The 23,226-nt window shown below is 41.0% G+C and overlaps 1 protein-coding gene across 2 annotated transcripts in view; it reads right to left on the bottom strand.

The window, feature by feature from the left end:
* Window positions 1-23,226, bottom strand: part of LOC136865924 (uncharacterized) — a 137,751-nt gene that overhangs the window by 91,211 nt on the left and 23,314 nt on the right. For both annotated transcript variants that reach the window (XM_068226946.1, XM_067142473.2), the window contains exon 4: window positions 20,131-20,213. In XM_068226946.1, the coding sequence (XP_068083047.1) occupies window positions 20,131-20,213 (83 nt within the window). The remainder of the gene's footprint in view (window positions 1-20,130; window positions 20,214-23,226) is intronic.

Genomic DNA, 23,226 nt, shown 5'->3' with positions numbered 1-23,226 from the left:
TGTACGTAATACACTTGTTGTAAATGCTGTAAGAAGAGACCGCTTTCTGGAAATTTGTCGCTTCATTCATTGCGCGGATAATACTCAGCCTGTTATGAATGATAAAACGAGGAAATTACGACCTCTTATAAACATGCTGAAGAAAAGATTCCTCGTGAATTTCCAGCCTGAAAAGGATTTAGATTTTGATGAATGCATGGTGGAATATTATGGTAGGCACAGCTGCAAGCAACTCATCCGCGGAAAGCCCATCTGCTTTGGTTATAAGGTCTGGTGTTTGAACACTCCTCCTGGCTATCTCATAAATTTTAACATATATCAAGGAAAGAATTCTTATGGTAATACTGAATATGAGCAACGATTTGGTAAGTGTGCTGCTCCAATGGTACTGATGCTGATGATATGTCACACTTACCCTTTCAACTATATTTCAATAATCTTTTTACTGGAATGGCACTTTTGGCTCATCTAAAACATTGCGGATGTGGCGCTACAGGAACCATTCGAGAGAATAGAATTCCCAAAGACTGCTCGATCACACCTTCAAATGAAATGAAGAGACAGGCTCGTGGGACATATGATATGGCAACGAACTTGGAGGGCATAAGTATTGTTCGGTGGGTTGATAACTCCGTGGTTACCATAGCATCAACATGCCATGGTGTTGAACCAGTTTCTATGGTAACACAATACTCCCAGGCAGAGAAAAGGAAAGTGCGTACAAACCGGCCAGCTGTGTTTGGAGCTTATGACAGTGGAATGGGAGGAACAGATAGGATGGACCAGAATGTGTCGTACTACAGAGTAGGCATACATGGAAAGAAATGGTGGTGCTCGCTATTCACATGGCTCCTGGACATATCCATTCACAATTCATGGTTACTGCTAAGGAGGTTTGGATGTGATTTATCACATCGAAAATTTCGTCGCCACATTGTGCAAACATATCTACATAAGTTCAAAATAACGCCACTAGGAAGAGGCCGCCCCATCAACTCAAGATACAGTATCCAGCAGAGTAGTGTCACCGACGACGTACAAATTGATGGGATTGGGCACCTCGTAGCGCCCTGCAATCGACGACGCTGTGCTGGAAAGGAATGCACCAGTATTGTTCGCATCGAGTGCATAAAATGTAATGTTGGACTCTGAGCTCCATGCTTTGTCCTATTTTATACAGTGTGAACATACAGTTCTTATATTTGTTCCTAATCGGTAATTTCTGTGAATTAGATAACTTGAATGTAATATATTACGAATATCTCGAGACTTTCATTGATGTATGTATATACATATTGTAATTAATGTATATTCTTCATAAATAATCATCTTTAGTTTATTTTAGTGTATTTTGTTCATAACTTATCAATATCAATACATAAAATCTATAAATACTAAAGAAATGCTATACAGACTGAAATGCTAACACACCCGCCTAGTGTGATCATATGAACATGCCACCTAACAATGAAACCGTGAAAAGTATGAGCTTAATGTTTTGTAGTTATGCTATACTATGGACCTGAAGTGATTTAGACGAATTTCAAAGAAAACGGATGAAAAAATAATTTTGGCATTAAAGGATTAAACAAGTTCAGTCAACATTTGTGGTACTTGTCAGAGGAAACAGCCATCCTTTCAATTTTTGATAATGAAGTTAATGAACAGACTAAAGGAAATATTGTAGAAAACTTACAAAAATAAAGCTTTGGTGATTCTGGACAGAGACATGTTCCATTGAAAGAATAGATATCTGGCTCTCTATATGGTACGTAGTAGACTAATAGTGTTTAATCTGGTATTTAATTTAGAACTTATTTGTTTTATTTATAGGCACTACAAGTATTTTTATATTGTTTCAGGGAAATCTTTGAGTGATTTTGTTTCTGTCAAGAGTAAAGATTTATTTTCATGACTGAAACTTGACAGTGGTTTCGATGATGATGATGATGCTTGTTGTTTTAAGGGGCCTAACATCGAAGGTCATCGGCCCCTAATGGTACGAAATGAAAGAACAAAAATTACAAAGGCATCCACTGACCAAAAAATAAATTTAAAAAATGTCATGAAGAATGAATGGATGGACAGGAACCAAACAAAACACAAAACAAACAAACAAAAACAAAAACCAGTGGATCGGATTCAACAGAGAACGAAAATAACATTATTACCGACCAAGGAACCACCCATAAAGCACAATGATGCTTGGTGTCTAAAGGGGGTGCAAAATCCACGTCTAAGGCCCCACAGAATGGTACATGTCGCGAGTAAAATAGAACCATGGTATGTGTCACGTTGGGGTATTAATCAGAAGTAGCGAGGACTCACGGTGTTCCACAAAAGATGGTACTACTCACAAGTATTGTACTTCGTACAGGTTACGCAGACCTATGGTGTTTCGCACACAATGGCGCCACCCACAGCCAACGCAAACCGATGAGTTTCTTCACCTAGGGTACTAGTCACGGGTGCCGGTCCCAAGGGCCCCGTGGTGTTCCGCACATAGTGAGTACTAATCACAGGCAACGCAGTCCCACGATGTCGCGCATATAGTGGTACAACTCACAGGCTACGCCCAGACCCGCGGTGTTGCCCACATGGGTACAACGCACGGGTACTGGAATCCACCCGGCCAGGCTTTTTACTGCAACGAATCACAAACATACTTCGTACCATGTTGGTGAAACTACTCGCAAGTACATGCAACCCATGGTGTTCCCCGCATGATGGTACGAATCAAGAGTCGTTTCATGGTTCTAATTCATTCATCCCTTGGTCGCCCCTTTTAGTCGCCTCGCACGACAGGCAGGGGATACCGTGGGTGTATTATTCGTCAGCCTCCCCCACCCACAGGGGGTGTGTGTTTGGTCCGCGAGAGGTATTTTATTTCCCTCAAGTCCGCCGGCAAGACGGTTAGGACCCCCCTATCCGCCACCTGGGACGCGCCACGTGGGAGTATCACCTCTCCCCCTGCTACACCTGCGTAGCAGGTTCGTGGACAGTGGTTTCCTTCAAGAAATTGTATCTTCAAGGAAAGAAAACATGGCATTTGTGGAAGGTGAAAAGAAGGTTTCTATCTTAAAATCAGTTAATGATACAGCTGAAAGAGCTGTTAAACTAATGACAGACTTTCATGGTTTGATTACCACAGATGAAGAACAGAAGCAGTTCTTATTAAATTGTGTGCAAGAACATAGAAAAATTTAGCCAGACTGTAAAATAGAGACTTTGAAGAGGAAATTTCCAAATGAATAACTATAAAATTTGTACCTTTTTGTTACTTACAAGAAGAGCATTATATAAATTTCTGTTTTCATTTATATTTCTCTAAAATAATTGTGTTGAGTGATCATCAACAACTACATTTAAAAGACCCTTTAAGCAGCTGTAATCTAAAATTCTCAGGCCCCGTTGGCACAGGTTAAAATTAATGTAGGAAGTTGAAATTCTGTACTTGGGGAACTAATAGACTAATAAACACAATAACAGGGTATGAGTTTCAATAAATGAAAAAAAATTGCCCTTGTAAGGGACACCCTAACACTTATGTCTCGCATGTTGTCTATAACAGTCTTCGAGGTTATTGAAAACGATGGAAGTGGGCAACAGGAAGGACATAAAAACGACTGGCTTTTCCCATAATTTGAAAACATCCCCAGGTGGGACATCTGGCCAGAAAAAGGATTACTTCAACATGTCACGAAGAATATATTGAACATTTTAAAATGTGTTTAATTTCCTCAGAGCGAAGTTGGTCACACAATTTTCCACCTGGCTGCAGTCCTTGCATCACAATGCTTGTGTGAGCAATGGTCGAAACGCATGTGATGAAGGAAATCTTCCCACAAGTATTGTATGGCAAGAGTCAATGCTGCATGCTGTACTCTCGTCAATAACATCACGTTTCAACTAAAATGTTTTTTCCCATGTTGTATGTGAATCAGGCTTCAGTACTAAATAAATTAAGACATGCTCCTGAAAGAAATTTGTATTTCAAAGTGTAGAACCTTAATGTTCTGTAATGCAAAGAAGATATAATTGCTGGGTACAAGAATGACAGCGCTGAAAGTGATTTTCCTGATGCAGGACAGTTCTGAGACTTCAATCTACGGACATTTTTTCTTGTTCAGACTGAATCCATATGCACGCGCACGCACACACACACACACTGTAACCAATACAACAATTTCCCATCATTATGGGTCACTAAATGAGCTTTTGTTATTCCTCTACTCTGAACACACTAACTCAGAAGTGCGTTTAAAGAGGCTTATCAAAAACGTTCTACTGCATATTATAAAGGTAGGGCCTACTCCCAGAGATAGTTAACTGGTGGACTGTATCAGCCTTTCAATTTGAAGGCATATTGTATTAGACAAGAGCCTCCGTGGCTCAGACGGCAGCGCGTCGGCCTCTCACCGCTGGTAACCGTGGTTCAAATCCCGGTGACACCATGTGAGATTTGTGCTGGACAAAGCGGAGGTGGGACAGGTTTTTCTCGGGTACTCCGGTTTTCCCTGTCATATTTCATTCCAGCAACACTTTCCATTAACATTTCATCGCATTTATCAGTCATTAATAAAAATCACCTTGGGAGTGGCGACCCCATTGTAATAACAGCCTATATATGTTTCATTCATTACATCCCTGACCCGGTCAATGACTGGAAAACAGATTGTAGATTTTCATTTTCACTGTATTAAACAATGCAATATTACGACCATTTTCAAGAGTAAGATAACAGGAAATGATTTAAATGGTGCTCGCCCCAGAACAGCGGAACGATTACATACAACGCTACAGCGTTTCTCGCGAATGAATTAACAAGTGGCGTGTAAGATGAGACTTGTGCGAGAACGTCCCGTTGCAGATTTCACAAAGGAAAGTTGTAACTTCAGAATGGGTAAGCAGGTGCTTATTAAGATAGAACTTCCGAGAAAACACTCTACTGCATACATTACAACGATGTTGGTCATCCGTTAAATGAGTTAAACGGTGCCGCGATAGATGACTCTTTAAAGAAAACTTCCTCGAACAAATACTACATTGGTAAGCTCTTTCACCTGAATGCGTTAAATGATGGTACTTAAGATACGACTTACGACTAAAAGGTTTACTGCAGACACTACAAAAATAGGGCGTTTCTCCGGAGTGAATTGAGAGATGGGTTTTGAGAGAGGAACTTTGCGTAAATGTACTATTGCATACTGAACATCGGTATGGCTTTTCTCCTGAGTGAACTAACATATGTCTCTTTAGTGTGTTTTTCAAGGAAAACGCCCTATTGCATATGTTACAAACATGTGGCCTTTCTCCGGTGTGAATTAACAGGTGGCTTTTAAGCGTGCTTCTTCTCTTGAATGCCATACTGCAAATGTCACATGGATACACAGGAACTTTAGCCAATACTTCAACGTTCGTATCTCTGAAAGAACCGTAAAAAATTATTACTATGTCACCTATATCATACGAACAGAACCATCAAGTATATATTCCAAAAGGATAATCAGTACAGTAACTAATACGTTCCTGAACATTTACAATGTAATTTATTGTCAAGAACGCATATGTACAAAGGTTTATTTCACACACTTCTCATTGATATTATGTCTGTTATTTGTTATTTGCTTATTTACAAATATGTGCATATTTATTCCTACCATGAAGATGAACCTGCTATGTGAGGAGTGTTCAAATTATGTCCTCATAAGGCAATTTAATGCCCCTTGCTGTGTTTGAGAATGGGCTTACGTTTCAACATTACTCTTGCAGAGACAAGAAATCCCACTGAAAACCTCTTTGTTTTAACTTACAGAGAAAAAAGATCATTCTTTACGTAAAATCTCTAAATCATTCCTAGGCTTCATCTAGTCATGATTTTTCCAAACTTATACTAGTGTAGAAAACTTGTAAGCTCTGTATTCCCATTATAAAAACAGGTAGGAAATGCACATTCCAAAATCATTTCCTGAATTTATAGCTACAGTGCTTGTCCAGTACAAAAACACTTCCTGCAATATTCTAGTGATTAGATCAGGGCCATCCAAACAGCGCTCCCCGAGCCCTAGCGCTCTGGCACTCTCAGCCAGTGCACCGAGCGCTTTGGGGAAGGTCCAGTAGTTTCGGTAGTGGTGGGAGGAGCTTGGCTGGCTGAGCGAGCAGCCGATCCATCAGTCGCTAGTCTAGTCCAATGCGCTTTGTTGACAGAGTGTAACTAAATGTTTCACAGTTGTCATGACTGAACATCATACAAAAAAAAAAAGGAGTGGTGAAGCAGCAGCCTTTAAAGAAGAATGGGAAATTTCATTTTTCTGTACAGCTTACAAAAGGCATGCCAAATGTTTAGTGTGCCACCGAAATTTAATGTGTTTAAAGAGACACAATTTGGAACGGCACTACAGTGCCAACCACAGGGATGATTACGGTGATTTGACAGGCGCCAGTCGCCAATCAAAGTTGGAAGAATTGAAAGAAACTTTCAAGCAGCACTATTCCGTAAGTATTGTTGTTTTAATTTCAAAATGCTTGTTTACAAACGGGAATGAAGAAATGATTGAATTATCTGAATAACACTAAAATTGTGACTTGCTGTATTTCTGTCTGACAGGAGATTGAGGAGAGTGAGGTTGGTGGACCCATTTTACGAGCAAGCTACAAATGTTCGCTGCGAATTGCCAAGGCTGGGAAACCCTTCACGGAAGTGAATTTAATCAAGGAGAGCCTAATGGACGTGGCGGCATGTATTTGTCCTATGGAGCTAGTTGAGAAATTTGACAAAATCTCTCTTTCTCCTCAAACTGTGGCTCGCAGAATAGACGACATGGCCGTTGATATGGAACAGCAATTAATGGAGAAGGCTACAAAGTGTGTATCCTTTTCCATCGCCCTCGACGAATCAACCGACATTGCGGACAGAGCTCAGCTCGTTATTTTCATTCGAGGGGTGGATGACGATCTTCCCGTCACCGAGGATTTCCTAGACTTGGTAGCCCTCAAAGACACAACTATTGATTTCGATATTTTCCAAGCAGTGGAGGGTGTTTTTGAGTCAGTGGGATTAAAATGGGAGCGGTTGACGAGTGTAACGACGGATGGAGCTCCTGCTTTACGTGGTCTACGCACAGGGTTCCTCAGCTATGTAAAATTAAAAATGGCTGAGAGCGGTAGTACCCTAATGGCGGCGGTTCATTGCTTGATACACCAGGAGGCAATCTGTGCAAAAGTTGTGCGACTGGTAAATTTTCTTCGCTCCCAGGGACTCACGCACCGTCAATTCAAAGAGTTCTTGGATGACATCGAGCGGAGTATCCGGATATCCCGTACCACGCAGAAGTAAGATGGCTGAGCAAGGCGAAGGTGCTTCATCGTATTTTTTGCTTGCGGAACGCAATAGATACTTTTTGTGACATGAAATGGCGGCCCGAAGTTCTTTTGCGTGATCCTAAGTGGGTGGCGGACTTGGCATTTTTAAGCGACATTACTGCCCATCTGAATACTTTGAACACTTCGCTTCAAGGCGAAAAGCACAATATCTGCGATTTGGTGGAAAAAATTTAAGCGTTCAAAAGAAAATTGATTTTGTGGGAAAACCAGTTGCGTGCAAAGAACACAGTACATTTTCCATTGCTTGAAACAGTGAAAGAATGTGTCGACTTTGATGAGTACTTGCAAGTAATTCACCAATTACAAGAAGAGTTTGACAAAAGATTTTCAGAATTATCAGAACTGCAAGCCGTGTTAGATGTATTTGTTCGACCATTTTCTCTTAGTGCAGACAGTGCTCCACAGCTATTTCAATTAGAGTTGATTGAACTGCAGTGCAATGTTCGTCTTAAAGACCGCTTTCTAATGTCACGAAGTTTAGAAGAATTTTACAGTGGCTTTCCGCAAGAAGAACACCCCCTTTTGTATAAACATGCATGTAAAGTTCTGTCAATATTCGGCTCAACGTACATTTGTGAGCGTTTCTTTTCGGTCCTTAAGCTTACCAAAAGTAAACATCGTGCAAACGATGAGCGATAGAAACTTGCGCAATTGTTTAAGAATAGCTGTGTCCAGAAATATTGTGCCCAATTTGGAGAAGATTGTTTGCTCCAAAACTAAAAGCTCGTAAAAACGACTGAGCAAAAGTCACTCAAGGTCTGTACTATCTGTTCATTTTGGTAAAATTTTGTTGAATTTTCCTCCCAAATATGTTCATATTTCAGTTTTAAATAAATCATATTATTCTTTTCGTTTATTATTATTATTTCGTTTCCTGCACATTCCATACATCGGAGTTCCTTTCGATTTATATATGGGGTATGTTTGTTATGGCAAAACAGCACTATCAATATATCAACAAACCCACAAAAGCCGTCGGCCGCACGACTGTACGTACGTATCTAGTCAGCGCGGTCCGAACATCGTCCGTCTGTCTCAGGTCTCCTCGCTGCCACACTGTAGTGGTGCTAGTCTGACTGCCCAGTGCTCCCCAAGCGCGGACGCGCTCTCGGAGCGCAATAACTGGATGGCCCTGGATTAGATCCAACTCCCCTGGGAGATCTAAATCCTGTTAACAGCTAGCAAATGTTTTGGAAGACTTGTTGTAGTCTACTGTGAATTAACGTTATTCATAACTGCTGATATTTACGTACATACAAAGATTTTCATTGCAGACTCTTATACATATCAATGCTCAGTCTGCAAGACTGAGAATTTACTAAACGTCCCCACAATTCTCTATTGTTCACTAGCTCTATGGCCTTGTTTAGTTCCATACCACTAATCTCCAAATCATTAAAAACAGAGTCTCACCAATTAAGTGAGAGTCTAAGACCGCTTACCCCTTATGTTGGTAGAGAGGCGACTAGTCAACTTAGCTGCTCAAGGAGGTCTGGTAATCGTCCGCCTGCTGCTACGTGTGTAGTAGGGGTGTGCCTGCAAGGGTGGAGAGCAAGCTGGGAGGGGAGGGGTAGGAGCAACCTTGAGAGCGCTAGAAGTTGGTGGTGAATTTATGGCATAAGGAGGAGATAAGGTGGAAGCTGCTGGTATGACCAGGGGGTTATTTAAGAGTTTATAATTGAAAATTCCTGTGAAATTATTATGATTTATATCAAAATTAGCAAGCAACCTGTGGACTTGTTCAATTATTGGGCTATTGTTTTCAGAAACATCATTCATATTATTATTGTTATTAAAGTGTTATCCAAACAAATTTAAGTGTTTTCAAACTCAGTCATTAAGTTGTTTTTATTTACACATTTTATTATGTGAAGGTCCTGATCAATTGTAAAATTATGGCCAGAATCCCTCGTATGGTTGCTTATACCTGAGTATCTTTTATGCTTTAAGGTGTTATAATGTCCCAAGTATTTAGTTCTAAAACTACAGCCAGTTTGCTTGATATAAGAAAATTCACACTGAGTGCATGTAAGTCTGTAAATACGAGAATTTGAAACTTGTTCTGAGAAACATTTACAGAGTTGGAATTAAAAAATATGTTCCAATTGGTGTTGCGAGGACAGTAGGCAATTCTGATATTGTGCTGTTTTAACGGGTTAGTAATGCTGTATATAGCTGGGTTAGTGAAGGTGAAGGTGGCAGTTTTTATTCTTAACAGGAAATTGCCCACAGATCAAAGATATAAAGCGAAAGAAATAACTCCTGGATCAAAGAAGATGTTATACAAGGATTTTCATAATAACTGAAGCATCAGTAATAAATAATCTTAGAAAGTGTGAGAAAGAGGAAATAAAGTGTGTTTGAGGTATGGTGGACTGAAAGGTGTATACTGGTAGGGAGGGATTCAGTTAGTTGTAAATGAAGTAAGCAGTAATAGCCTATGCCAATGACTCGTTTTTATAGACACACTGTAATCTACAGCAATATCTTGGAACTTTAAAGTATGTGCAGTTATGTCACCTAAGAGAATTAAATACAAAGCTGGAACAAGTATATTATTTCAAGTATTTAGGATGTGTGTTCACCCAGGATGGTAGCTTGCTTAGTGGCTAATGTGTTGAGCTTGCAGTTGCAGTTAAGAGCTGCAGCAAGATGACAGATGGTTGTAGGTGTGTGCGTGTGATCTTGTTAACACATTGCGGAGAAGGTCCGGTGTTTGGCGGTCCGGTCGCAAGTTAACTTGTGTTCACAGGACTTGTATATTCGGTGACATCTGCTGGAGCTTCTGAAACAAGCTAACAGTCTTGGTTTATAGAATCTCACTGTTGAAGCTTTTCTTTATTCCAAGCTACCTTTAATTTTGGTTGTTCTTCTGTTTTATGCTTCAATATCTTAGTTTTCTAACATAAAGTTTACATCATTCAAAGAGCCATGCAGTTGGTAAAATGGGTGCTTGGTTGACCCCATGTTGAGATCAGGACAAAATATTCAATGAACTGTATACAGATAATTATTCAGAATTCTCCAAGCAACATTGAAGAATGTGGGTTCGATATTGGAAGCTCTTTGATGAAAGTGCGAGTCATGATGGTGAAGATATACACCCTTCAAAACAACATGAAACCTGTATAAGTTGCCATATGCCCCTTCACCATGACCATTGCCACACACCACTTATGTTACCTGAAAACATTATTAGGACTACTTCAGAAGGTTTCCTCCAAATATTATCAAAGACTCATTTGATTCTGTGCATGTGCTTATGCACTATGTTGCACAGGAAATGGCCAGGCTCGGGGTATGGGGAGGGTAAGGAGCACACGGTCAGCTCCGTGTTAATAGTCGTGCTTCTTAGAGCTCAGGTGTTTTTACCATGGTTGTGTGTGGAAGTGAATCAACTAACATATACTTGATATTAGCTTTAGTATAACTTGTGAAGAGGTACTCTCCTATACACATCTTGTGTGAGGCATAAGCCTTCAGCCACTGATATTTCTACCTCCAGTCTGAAGCTGAGTATTCCACAACTAGCACTTGCCAGTAATATCCAGCTGATCTCAGTCTAGCCAGGCATAAACTATCAGAATGTTTGTAGTTTGATTTCAACACCACTCTGAGAGACTGTGAAGTCCTAGTTCAACTTTTCGATCGACAATAGTGAAATACTTTACGATAACTATGTAATTTTCCAACAAGATTGGCAAAATATTATTAGTTGGAAGAACAAAGGAAGGGAGCTTTAATCGCTGTGAAGTCAATCTGCAGACCAGTGCAACGACCCTACGCAATGGCAAACTGGAAATCTGTTGTTGTTCCTGAATGAGTGAAAGTACAGCTCATAGAATTACCAGAAAACCTGGGTTGAATTAATTGCAAACAAAACTGAATGGCACTATTGTTGTAAATTCAAGTGCAATGTCATTACTCTCGACCTCTGATGATTTGGGATCTATTAATGCTATCTTACACAAGTTAATGAGAAAGCCTGCTTTCTTTTAGAAATAATCAATGAGTTTAACCTTCCACCAAGCAAGCAGCTTCCTGGATGTTACTTTCACTAATGATACGCTGCGTGAAACAACACCACAGTTAATATCACCAGAACACAGACTTCATCTATCACATGCCCCTCACGTTTCACACCGTAGTAAATCATTATTCATATGGACGAAAGCGGACTTCCCTCACCTATGAAATCCCTTATCCAGCAGACCAGAGAACTTGCTCAAATTATGTTCATCCCTCGAAGATTCAGGTGACCTGTTCCATGATTTACAGCACAGTGCTATTGAAGACGCCACTTTCTCACACAAGTACATGGCATCTACGTGTCCTTCACAGTTATCACTCAAAATCTAATGCTGTTCACGCCCTTGACATACCCTACAAGTCTGATAACTCTAAACATGAACAACATTAATGCACTCTGGTAACCATTCTACCTGTCACAGAGAATTATAACCCCAATTATTTACATACCTGCCAGAGCTGTTTAAGTGTACAAAGTTACATTGACATCCGACCATTTTTTCCTGGTGCTCAAATTTGTTTGTCAGGCAGTGTACATGTAATTGGATACAAATTATTCAGGCAATTTCGTGATAATCTGAAAATCATTGCTGTTTTATTATTTTTTTTTGCTAGTTGCTTTACGTCGCACCGACACAGATAGGTCTTATGGCGACGATGGGACAGGGAAGGGCTAGGAGTGGGAAAGAAGCGGCCGTGGCCTTAATTAAGGTACAGCCCCAGCATTTGCCCGGTGTGAAAATGGGAAACCACGGAAAACCATTTTCAGGGCTGCCGACAGTGGGGTTCGAACCTACTATCTCCTGAATACTGGATATTGGCCGCACTTAAGCGACTGCAGCTATCGAGCTCGGTTGCTGTATTATTTAGACTGCAAGGAGGATTTATGAATATATATTGCTGTTCCCTTCATTACGGAGAGTAAGGCTACTAGTTCACACTTTACAGTGAAAGAAAGACCTCCAAGACAGAGTTATCTTCCAGAACAATATAATATTAAGTATCACCTATTGGTATATGAAAACAAAGTACTGCCTTCACATTCAGCACATCAAATTGGGCCTAAATAATAACTTTGTTCAAAGCAAGGGATAAGAATAAGGTTTTATGTATCTTAATAGCCAGTGTCCAAAAGTGAATGATACAAAAGTGATGCCTGTTGTTTAAAGGGGCCTAACATCTAAGGTCGTCAGCCCAGATATGAAAGTGAAAGGGGGAGTATTTTCGCCTCAAAATGAGGAAGAATTTTTAGATAAAGTTCAGCCAAGGGGAACTAGTGTCCTGGAAGGCCTTAGGTGCAGTGGTTAATAACCACTGAAAATAACCATCAATTAGTACAAGAACAACCAGGCTGCTGACTGTCAATAAAATTAAACTTCCTCTGTTTGTATTGGTATCCCCTCCCTGAAAATTAGGGTACTGTTAACAATGAAAAAGAGGAAAGATTCCATTGGGATATACAGGTAATGGAACAGCGATACCAAGAAAGATTGGCGACTTCTGTTAGATATACGTTAGAGAAGATCAGAAGCTCCATAAGTGGAAAAGGCAACTGCATTAACAAATTCATTCTTCATTTCTCTCAAAGGTGCAACAGTGTAGAATATTTTGCTTGTCAGTCTTAGGTATTTAATTCTGCACTGTTAATTTGTTCATACTTATCTCTTGAATTATATTAAATTTAATTATTCTGAAAATGTACGCCTTTATGATGAATGCAAATGTATAGCTATTTTCTGAACAATGACATGAAATTGCATTAGCTAGATTTTATCAACTGAATGCACTTTATAGTGAAATTGTTACATTATTGTTTCTAATTGATTCCTCATTATAAAAAGGATAGTTTTTTATAACTGATATCACATCTGTCAGCCTAACACAGGATATGCTACAAAATGTTTGCCAGGAGGGCTGATTTAGTTAAAATTACAAAAACTCATCTGTGGGATGGATCAAAATTTTAACTCTGTTAACTAAAATTATTTTTCAAGTACACAACTGGTTTGGTTCATGGTGTGGGTTAATGTAGTCACGTAATAATTTGTGAACCATGGGCAATGGCTGAGTGGCCTAGTAAGTGGCCCTGAGGGTCGGGATACCAGTTGCTATGGAATGGGATTGGGAATCTTGGACATATTCTGAGTCATGGCCCTCCTTGTGCTCAGGCGGCTAGGACTACACAATTCACTGGTGGTCCATGACCCCTTAGAGGAGAGATCCTCAATTGGACTATGTGCATGTATGGTAGCATCCTGCTTCATGAATTAACCGAGCTCAGAACATTTTTAGCAAGCCTTGGACCTATGGGAGTAATGGAGTCCCACTCCCATTTGACAGGCGAGGGACTCCTTGGAAACAACTTGGCGAACAAAATGGAATTTGATGGGGAACTACCAATATTAATGGGGCTTATGGAAGAAAGAAGGTAGAACTGGCTTAGTCAGCAAAGAGGGCGCATCTGGATGTGCTAGGAGTAAGTGATATTCGGGTAAGGGGAAATAACGAGGAAGAGATAGAGATTACAAAGTGTACTTGACAGGTGTTACAAAGGGAAGAGCAGAGTCTGGGATAGGGCTCTTTATCAGGAATAACAATGCACGCAACATAGTTTCTGTTAGACATGCAAATGAGCGAATGATGTGGGTAGATTTGTTAGTTGGAGGAATAAGGACTAGATTTGTCTCCGTGTATTCACCATGTGAGGGTGCAAATGAAGATGAAGTTAACAAGTTTTATGAAGCATTGAGTGACATTGTGGTCAGGGTCAACAGCAAGGATAGAATAGTGCTAATGGGCGATTTCAATGCGAGAGTTGGGAATAGAACTCAAGGATACGAAACGGTAATTGGTAAATGTGGGGAAGATATGGAAGCTAATGGGAATGGGAAGCGTTTGCTGGACTTCTGTGCTAGTATGGGTTTAGCTGTTACGAATACATTCTTCAAGCATAAGGCTATTCACTGCTACACATGGGAGGCTAATGGTACCAGATCCATAGCAGACTATATCTTAACCGACTTCGAATACAGGAAATCTGTTAGGAATGTACAAGTTTTCCAAGGATTTTTCGATGACAGAGACCACTATCTGGTCTGTAGTGAACCAAGTATCTCTAGGCCTAGGGTGGAGAAAGTGAAATCTGTCTGCAAATGAATAAGGGTAGAAAATCTCCAGGACGAGGAAATTAGACAGAAGTACATGGATATTATTAGTGAGAAGTTCCGAACAGTAGACAGTTTGCAGGTTCAGGATATAGAATATGAATGGGTGGCATACAGGGATACTGTAGTAGAAACAGCAAGGGAATGCCTAAGAACAACTGTGTGTAAAGATGGGAAAAGGCAAACATCTTGGTGGAATGATGAAGTGAGAGCAGCTTGTAAATGTAAAAAGAAGGCTTATCAGAAATGGCTCCAAACAAGGGCCAAGGCAGACAGGGATTTGTACGTAGATGAAAGAAACAGAGCGAAACAAATAGTTCTTGAATCCAGAAAGAAGCCGTGGGAAGATTTTAGTAATAACCTGGAAAGGCTAGGTCAGGCAGCAGGGAAACCTTTCTGGACAGTAATAAAGAATCTTAGAAAGGGAGGGAGAAAGGAAATGAACAGTGTTTTGAGTAGTTCAGGTGAAATCATAATGGATCCCAAGGAATCACAGGAGAGGTGAAGGGAATATTTTGAACATCTTCTCAATGAGAAAGGAAATCATTCCGGAGGTGTTGCAAACAGCCAAGCTCATGGGGAGGAGGAAAATGATGTAGGTCAAATTACGCTTGAGGAAGTGGAATGTATGGTAAATAAACTCCATTTTCATAAAGCAGCAGGAATAGATGAAAATAGACCTGAAATGGTGAAGTTCAGCGGGAAGGCAGAGATGAAATGTCTTCATAGAGTAGTAAAATTAGCATAGAGTTTTGGTAAGGTACCTTCAGATTGGACAAAAGCAGTAATTGCACTTATCTATAAGCAAGGGAACAGGAAGGATTGCAACAACTATCGAGATATCTCATTGATTAGTATAACAGGCAAAGTATTCACTGGCATTTTGGAAGGGAGGGTGCGATCAGTCGTTGAGAGGAAGTTGGATGAAAACCAGTGTGATTTCAGACCACAGACAGGCTGTCAGGGTCAGATTTTCAGTATGCACCAGGTAATTGAAAAATGCTATGAGAGGAATAGGCGGTTGTGTTTATGTTTCGTAGATCTAGAGAAAGCATATGACAGGGTACCGAGGGAAAAGATGTTTGCCATACTGGGGGACTATGGAATTAAAGGTAAATTATTAAAATCAATCAAAGGCATTTATGTTGACTATTGGGCTTCAGTGAGAATTGATGGTAGAATGAGTTCTTTGTTGAGGTTATTTGCAGGGGTTAGACAAGGCTGTAATCTTTCACCTTTGCAGTTCGTAGTTTGCATGGATCATCTGATGAAAGGTATAAAATGGCAAGGAGGGATTCACTTATGTGGAAATGTAGTAAGCAGTCTGGCCTATGCTGACAACTTGGTCTTAATGGCGGATTGTGCCGAAAGCCTGCAGTCTAATATCTTGAAACTTGAAAATAGGTACAATTGGTATGGTACGAAAATTAGCCTCCCGAAGACTAAATTGATGTCAGTAGGTAAGAAATTCAACAGAATTGAATGTCAGATTGGTGATACAAAGCTAGAACAGGTCAATAATTTCAAGTATTTAGGTTATGTAATCTACCAGGATGGTAATAGAGTAAGTGAGATTGAATCAAGGTGTTGTAAAGCTAATGCAGTAAGCTCGCAGTTGCAATCAACAGTATTCTGTAAGAAGGAAGTCAGCTCCCAAATTAAAGTATCTTTACATCGGTCTGTTTTCAGACCAATTTTGCTTTACGGAAGCGAACGCTGGGTGGACTCAGGATATCTTATTCATAAGTTAGAAGTAACAGACATGAAAGTTGCAAGAATGATTGCTGGTACAAACGGGTGGAACAATGGCAGGAGGGTACTTGGAATGAGAAGATAAAGGCTAATTTAGGAATGAACTTGAAGGATGAAGCTTTACACAAAAACCGGCTTTAGTGGTGGGGTCATGTGTGGCAAATGGAGGAGGATAGGTTACCTAGGAGAATAATGGACTGTTATGGAGGGTAAGAGATGTAGAGGGAGACCAAGACGACGATGGTTACACTCAGTTTCTAACAATTTAAAGATAAGAGGTATAAAACTAAATGAGACCACAACACTAGTTGCAAATAGAGGATTGTGGGGACGTTTAGTAAATTCACAGAGGCTTGCAGAATGAACACTGAACAACATAACAGTCTATAATGATAATGTATGTACACAAATTGTTTGATTCTTTCTTCGAGGTTATGACCATTTTATACATCATTTTGCAACTGCGTGCAGGGCCTAATTCTGACTCTCATATCACAGTCACAGCTCAATTTGATACTTGAGTTGTGTGGTATCCAAACAAGACACAGCACTATTTTTGCAATTTTGAGATTACAGCTGATTGAACAAGTCCTAAATGCATTCTTTATATGTGGGAAGAGAAAGGTATTAAAAGCAGGACACATCAAGCTGTTTAGGTTTCAAAATAAGACAAGTAGATGATGAGTATCAAAACAAGACACATCTAGGGGCAGTCTATTGCACATCGATCACCACATCAGATGAAAGGGTGATTTCTGTCTGCTGCATATGCAATTGTTTTGCATTCTGTTAGTGCCGATGTTACTACATTTGTATTGGTGTGTTAAATCAACTTTATACTTGTGAAAAGTGATTATTTTAGCATGGAATGTCACCCTATTGAATGTCCTGACATTGCTGGAAAACAATGAAGGAACCCTGATACATGGAAGACATCCAAAATAAAAATACAAAGGAAGGCTTATTTCTAGGTTATATTGTATTGTTTTAATGGTAGGCCCTATATCTGCAATTGTTTCATCTCCACACACTAGGGTTTTGTTCCTCTCTGCTGGGGAAGATTCACTGATTAATCCAAATTCCTTGCAACATCACATTTTCTGAATTTACCTTCAGATATGCTGCCCCTGGACCTCCAAAACGAACGTGCAACCATGGAAAGAAAAAAGGAGCGTAGACTACCTGTGATCAGAAAAAATTCCATGGGAGGTTCTATAACAATTCGGGCTACATATCTCATTTAAAAAAAGACAGGATAGTTAAATTTTAAAATACACAGATGGTCATGTACCAAAATCTTAATTTTTTTCTTATATTTGCCTTACGTCGCACCGACACAGATAGGTCTTTGGCGACAATGGGATAGAAAAGGCCTAGGAATGGGAAGGAAGTGGCCATTGCCTTAATTAAGGTACAGCCCCAGCATTTGCCTGGTGTGAAAATGGAAAACCACGGAAAACCATCTTCAGGGCTGCCGAGAGTGGGGTTTGAACCCACTATCCCCCGATTACTGGATACTGGCCGCACTTAAGCGACTGCAGCTATCGAGCTCGGTATGTACCAAAATCAATCAGGCCAGTAAATAACACTAACGGTGCGAAGTAAATGTCCATAAAGTATTTCATGTATAAAAGTTCAACCAAACAGCGCATTCCAGTATGTCAGAATGCTTTCTTGTACACACTCAGACTTCTCCGAACAAGTGTAGTGAGAGTTGTATCTCGATTTCTAAAACTGGAGAGATGTTACAAGAAACTAGGGGTGGAGATAGTAAGCTAAAACTTTATCAGGCAAAGAAACACTCCGTTAAAAACTTTATAATAATAAATAATGTTATTTACTTTACACCCCACTAACTACTTTTATGGTTTTCGGGGACGCCGAGATGCAGGAATTTAATCCACAGGAGTTCTTTTATGTGCCAGTAAATCTACCAACACGAGGCTGAAGTATTTGAGCAGCTTCAAATACCACCAGACTGAGCCAGGATCGAACCTGCCAATTTGGGGTCAGAAGGCCAGCGCCTCAACCGTCTGAGCCACTCAGCCCGGCATGAAAAATTTTATAAAGAAGTTTCAAGTTATTGAAGGACATCGTTGTAGAAGCAAAACGAGCTGCAGTGTCTACCTAAGGTCAGATCTAAACATAAAAAAGAAGTGGGAGCTGTACAATAATGAAACAACAGACGAGTCAAAAAAGTGAAAGGATCTTACTTCCTCTACGTATTTAGACACAACTTCAATGTTTGATTTTGGAGCACTGGGAACAGACGAATGTTCCACGTGCCTTTCCCTGACTGAAATAATGAAACATGCAAAGACGCTGACAAATAGAGTTGCATAACAGAAATCAGTGTTCACAAATTAGAGGCAAAAGCAATTTACTCATATTTCAAGGAGTCAAAAGAATCAAGTTATTCCACATGTCCAAGATCAAAGTGGATATTTTTCTCGCCAGTTGTATAAATACCACTTAAGTGTCATTGTAGGGCACTCAAAAACCAAACTTACCAAGGAGAATATATTTATCTATCACTGGGAAGAAAATGACCATGACATAAGTCCAAATGAAATTTGCTCAGCTGTTTATGATTGTCTTTCCAATCGTAACATTCCAGAAAATATCAAAGTACTGCATCTGACCTCTGATGTTTGTGGAGGCTAGAACAAAAATCACGATGATACTTGTTGTTTAAAGGGGCCAAATATCTAAGGTCATCAAATGCAACAAAAATCATTTTGTGATAGGTATGCTCAGCAAATGGCTCTTAAACAAATGCCCAAAAAATGTAAAGGTTATTGAATATATCTTTCCTGCAGTTGGCCATTCATTCTTGCCATTCGCGGAAATATTCTCGAAATTTGATACTGCTGTACTTTAGCAGACAAAAACTACAATTGGAAGTGTTGTAGCAAATGTTGTGCATCCACCTGGCGAAATGCATTTCAAATTCAATTCCACAAAACATTTTTATATGAAGAGAAACAAAAATGGACATCATGTTAAAGGCAAAGGAGAAGTTAATTATCAGTCCTATTTTTGTCATTATCAAAGAATTAGCAAAGCAATACTAAAATTTAAAGACATACATCTTCCAAATCGGATCCCTGCAGGAGTTCAACTGGCAGATGTGAAAGTACGGGATGTGTCAGAAGTTATTGGCCAAACACTTTGGTGAAGACTGGAGGTCGTTGGAGATATTATCCTTTTAGAGAAACGTTGAATCCAATAGTAGGTGTGTGGCAGAAAATGAAGCAGTAGAGGAAAGCATTGATGATATATTCATGGGAAAACATGTAAATAATCCCCTCTTTGTCAATAATACTTAAAATTAAGTTTCACTGTTTATCTTTTTGTTTTGCTAGTTGCTTTACATCGCACCGACACAGACAGGTCTTATGATGATGATGGTACAGCCCCAGCATTTGCCTGGTGTGAAAATAGGGACCACGGAGATGACGATAATTACACAGAATTAAACAGAGACAATGAATGAATGAAGAAATGTTTATGGTTTCTTAAAGGCAATTGGAAAACACTTCAGAAATATATTGGTCTGGCCAAGATATTTTCACAGACATATCCTCAATGAAACAACCAAAAGCAGACTGGGCTTATTCTTGAAGTTTCTGAACATTTCACAAAATGCGAGTGACTAGTTCTTCTAGAAATTAGAGTTTGTATATTATATACCATAAAAAGAATTAGAAATTGATAACAAAGGCTAGTTTGTGGAGAGCACGGCAGAGAACAACATATTTCGTAACGTACAGGATTAGGGATGAAGCTAAACTGTACTTACGTGTTTTCTTCTTTGATAATTACATCCAGTTGATCAACTATATGTTCTTCTGTTAATACTTCCTCTTTAACAGCTGCAGAAGGCTTTGGACAAGAAATAAGGAAAGCAAATTAAGAAAAGTCAAGTAAAGAGGTAACAAGGTTAAAAATATATAAAGAGAGAAGTAACAACCGGAAAATAAATGTCATACACTGGCTGACAAAAAAAAAACTGAAGCCCCCAGAAGAAATGGTAGGATGTCGATGTAACTTCATACAAGTACACATCATTGGGGGGTATGTAAATAATTAGAGTTGTAATTCTCTGTGACAGGTAGAACGGCCACCAGAGTGTTGGTACCAGGCCTGGTAGGGCATGAACAGAGCCAAATGTTGAGTGCTCACTGTGAAGGACAAGGAGTTGCTGCGTACTCATGTGAGACACCATTATCAGTACCTGACAGAGTTTGAAAGAGTCCACATTTTGGAACATCATTTGACTGCCTCGTCGAATCATGCAACATCCAGATTTGTGGGGCATTCAGATGTGACAGTAGTCCAGTGCCTCCAATCCGAGAACAAGTAACTGACTCCCTGCAACATTTTGTGTCATCCCGCATTATTGGTCTTAACTAGCAGCAGCTGGACAATGAAATACCGTCCGATGTGTAGCCTGCTCTTAACACCACAACTTAAAATGGCTGCATTTGGAGTCATGCCATGAACGGGAAGAATGGACTCCTGATGAATGGTGTACCCCTGCGTTCAGTAACGAATCGCAGTTCTGCACTACCCTAGATGACCACTGTCTGCGAGTATGGCAGCGACCTGGGGATAAGTCCCATTTATCGAATATTTTGGAGGCGCTCAGCTGTGTTACTCCTGGCATCATGGTGTGGGGAGCCATCGGGTATGACTTCAGGTAATGGCTGGTAGTGACTGGCGGAATGGTTTGTTGCAGACATCCTGTGTCCTCATCTGTCATGTGACAGTATCGTGGTGCCAGTTTTCAACAGGATAATGCTCGTCCTCACATGGCATGTGTCTCTCTCTATGAACTGTCTGTGTGATGTTGAGGTACTCCCGTGGCCAGCAAGATCCTCAGATCTGGCCTCGATAGAACAAGTGCGGGATCAGCTTGGATGTCAACTCCATCCCGGGGCAAGTATCCATGATGTCATGCATAGTTTACAACAATTGTGAGCCAGCTTGCCTCAGGAGAGGACACAACAGCTCTACGAAACCCTTCCTAACCGAATAAATGCATGCTTCCAGGCCAGAGGGGGTGCAACATCATAATGATATGAGGGCCCATACTGCCAAGTTCTTTGTAAATTTGAGCAGATTTTGTTATCCTTGAAATAACATCTGACAGGCCGAGTGGCTCAGACGGTTGGGGCGCTGGCCTTCTGACCCAAACTTTGCAGGTTCGAACCTGGCTTAGTCCAGTGTATTCTGAAGGTGCTCAAAGATGTCAGCCTCCTGTTGATACATTTACTGGCACGTAAAAGAACTCCTCCAGGAAAAAAAATTCTGGCACCTCTGCATCTGCAAAAACTGTAAAAGTAGTTAGTGGAACGTAAAGCAAATAACATCACATACCCTCTCAGCACATAAAGTTTTAGTACGTTTTCTCCTCCTTTTCCTGGTGTTTCAATTTTTTGTCAGGCAGCGTATTTGCACAACAGAAATATCACTAATTTATTTTCAGGTGTCAAAGTACACTGACTGACGGAGCAAATGCAACACCAAGAAGGAGTGGTCAGAACTTTATGCCAATTGCAGGGTAGACTGACGTCACTGAGGTATGCTCATGATGTGAAATGCGCCGCTGTGCTGCGCACGTAGTGAACGATAAATGGGACACGGTGTTGGCGAATGGCCCACTTCGTACCGTGATTTCTCAGCCGACAATCATTGTAGAACGTGTTGTCACGTGCCACAGGACACGTGTATAGCTAAGAATGCCAGGCCGCCGTCAACGGAGGCATTTCCGGCAGACAGACGACTTTACGAGGGGTATGGTGATCGGGCTCAGAAGGGCAGGTTGGTCGCTTCGTCAAATCGCAGCCGATACCCATAGGGATGTGTCCACGGTGCAGCGCCTGTGGCGAAGATGGTTGGCGCAGGGACATGTGGCACGTGCGAGGGGTCCAGGCGCAGCCCGAGTGACGTCAGCATGCGAGGATCAGCGCATCCGCCGCCAAGCGGTGGCAGCCCCGCACGCCACGTCAACCGCCATTCTTCAGCATGTGCAAGACACCCTGGCTGTTCCAATATCGACCAGAACAATTTCCCGTCGATTGGTTGAAGGAGGCCTGCACTCCCGGCGTCCGCTCAGAAGACTATCATTGACTCCACAGCATAGACGTGCACGCCTGGCATGGTGCCGGGCTAGAGCGACTTGGATGAGGGAATGGCGGAACATCGTGTTCTCCGATGAGTCACGCTTCTGTTCTGTCAGTGATAGTCACCGCAGACGAGTGTGGCGTCGGCGTGGAGAAAGGTCAAATCCAGCAGTAACTGTGGAGCGCCCTACCGAACGCGGCATCATGGTTTGGGGCGCTATTGCGTATGATTCCACGTCACCTCTAGTGCGTATTCAAGGCACGTTAAATGTCCACCGCTACGTGCAGCATGTGCTGCGGCCGGTGGCACTCCCGTACCTTCAGGGGCTGCCCAATGCTCTGTTTCAGCAGGATAATGCCCGCTCACACACTGCTCGCATCTCCCAACAGGCTCTACGAGGTGTACAGATGCTTCCGTGGCCAGCGTACTCTTCGGATCTCTCACCAATCGAACACGTGTGGGATCTCATTGGATGCCATTTGCAAATTCTGCCCCAGCCTCATACGGACGACCAACTGTAGCAAGTGGTTGACAGAGAATGGAGAACCATCCCTCAGGACACCATCCGCACTCTTATTGACTCTGTACCTCGACGTGTTTCGGCGTGCATCGCCGCTCGCGGTGGTCCTACATCCTACTGAGTCGATGCCGTGCGCATTGTGTAACCTGCATATCGGTTTGAAATAAACATCAATTATTCTTCCGTGCCGACTCTGTTTTTTCCCCAACTTTCATCCCTTTCGAACCACTCCTCCTTGGTGTTGCATTT

Source organism: Anabrus simplex, chromosome 3, assembly GCF_040414725.1.
Source record: "Anabrus simplex isolate iqAnaSimp1 chromosome 3, ASM4041472v1, whole genome shotgun sequence".
In the NCBI taxonomy this organism is placed as follows: Eukaryota; Metazoa; Arthropoda; class Insecta; order Orthoptera; family Tettigoniidae; genus Anabrus; species Anabrus simplex.
This window is presented reverse-complemented; position numbering and strand designations above follow the sequence as displayed.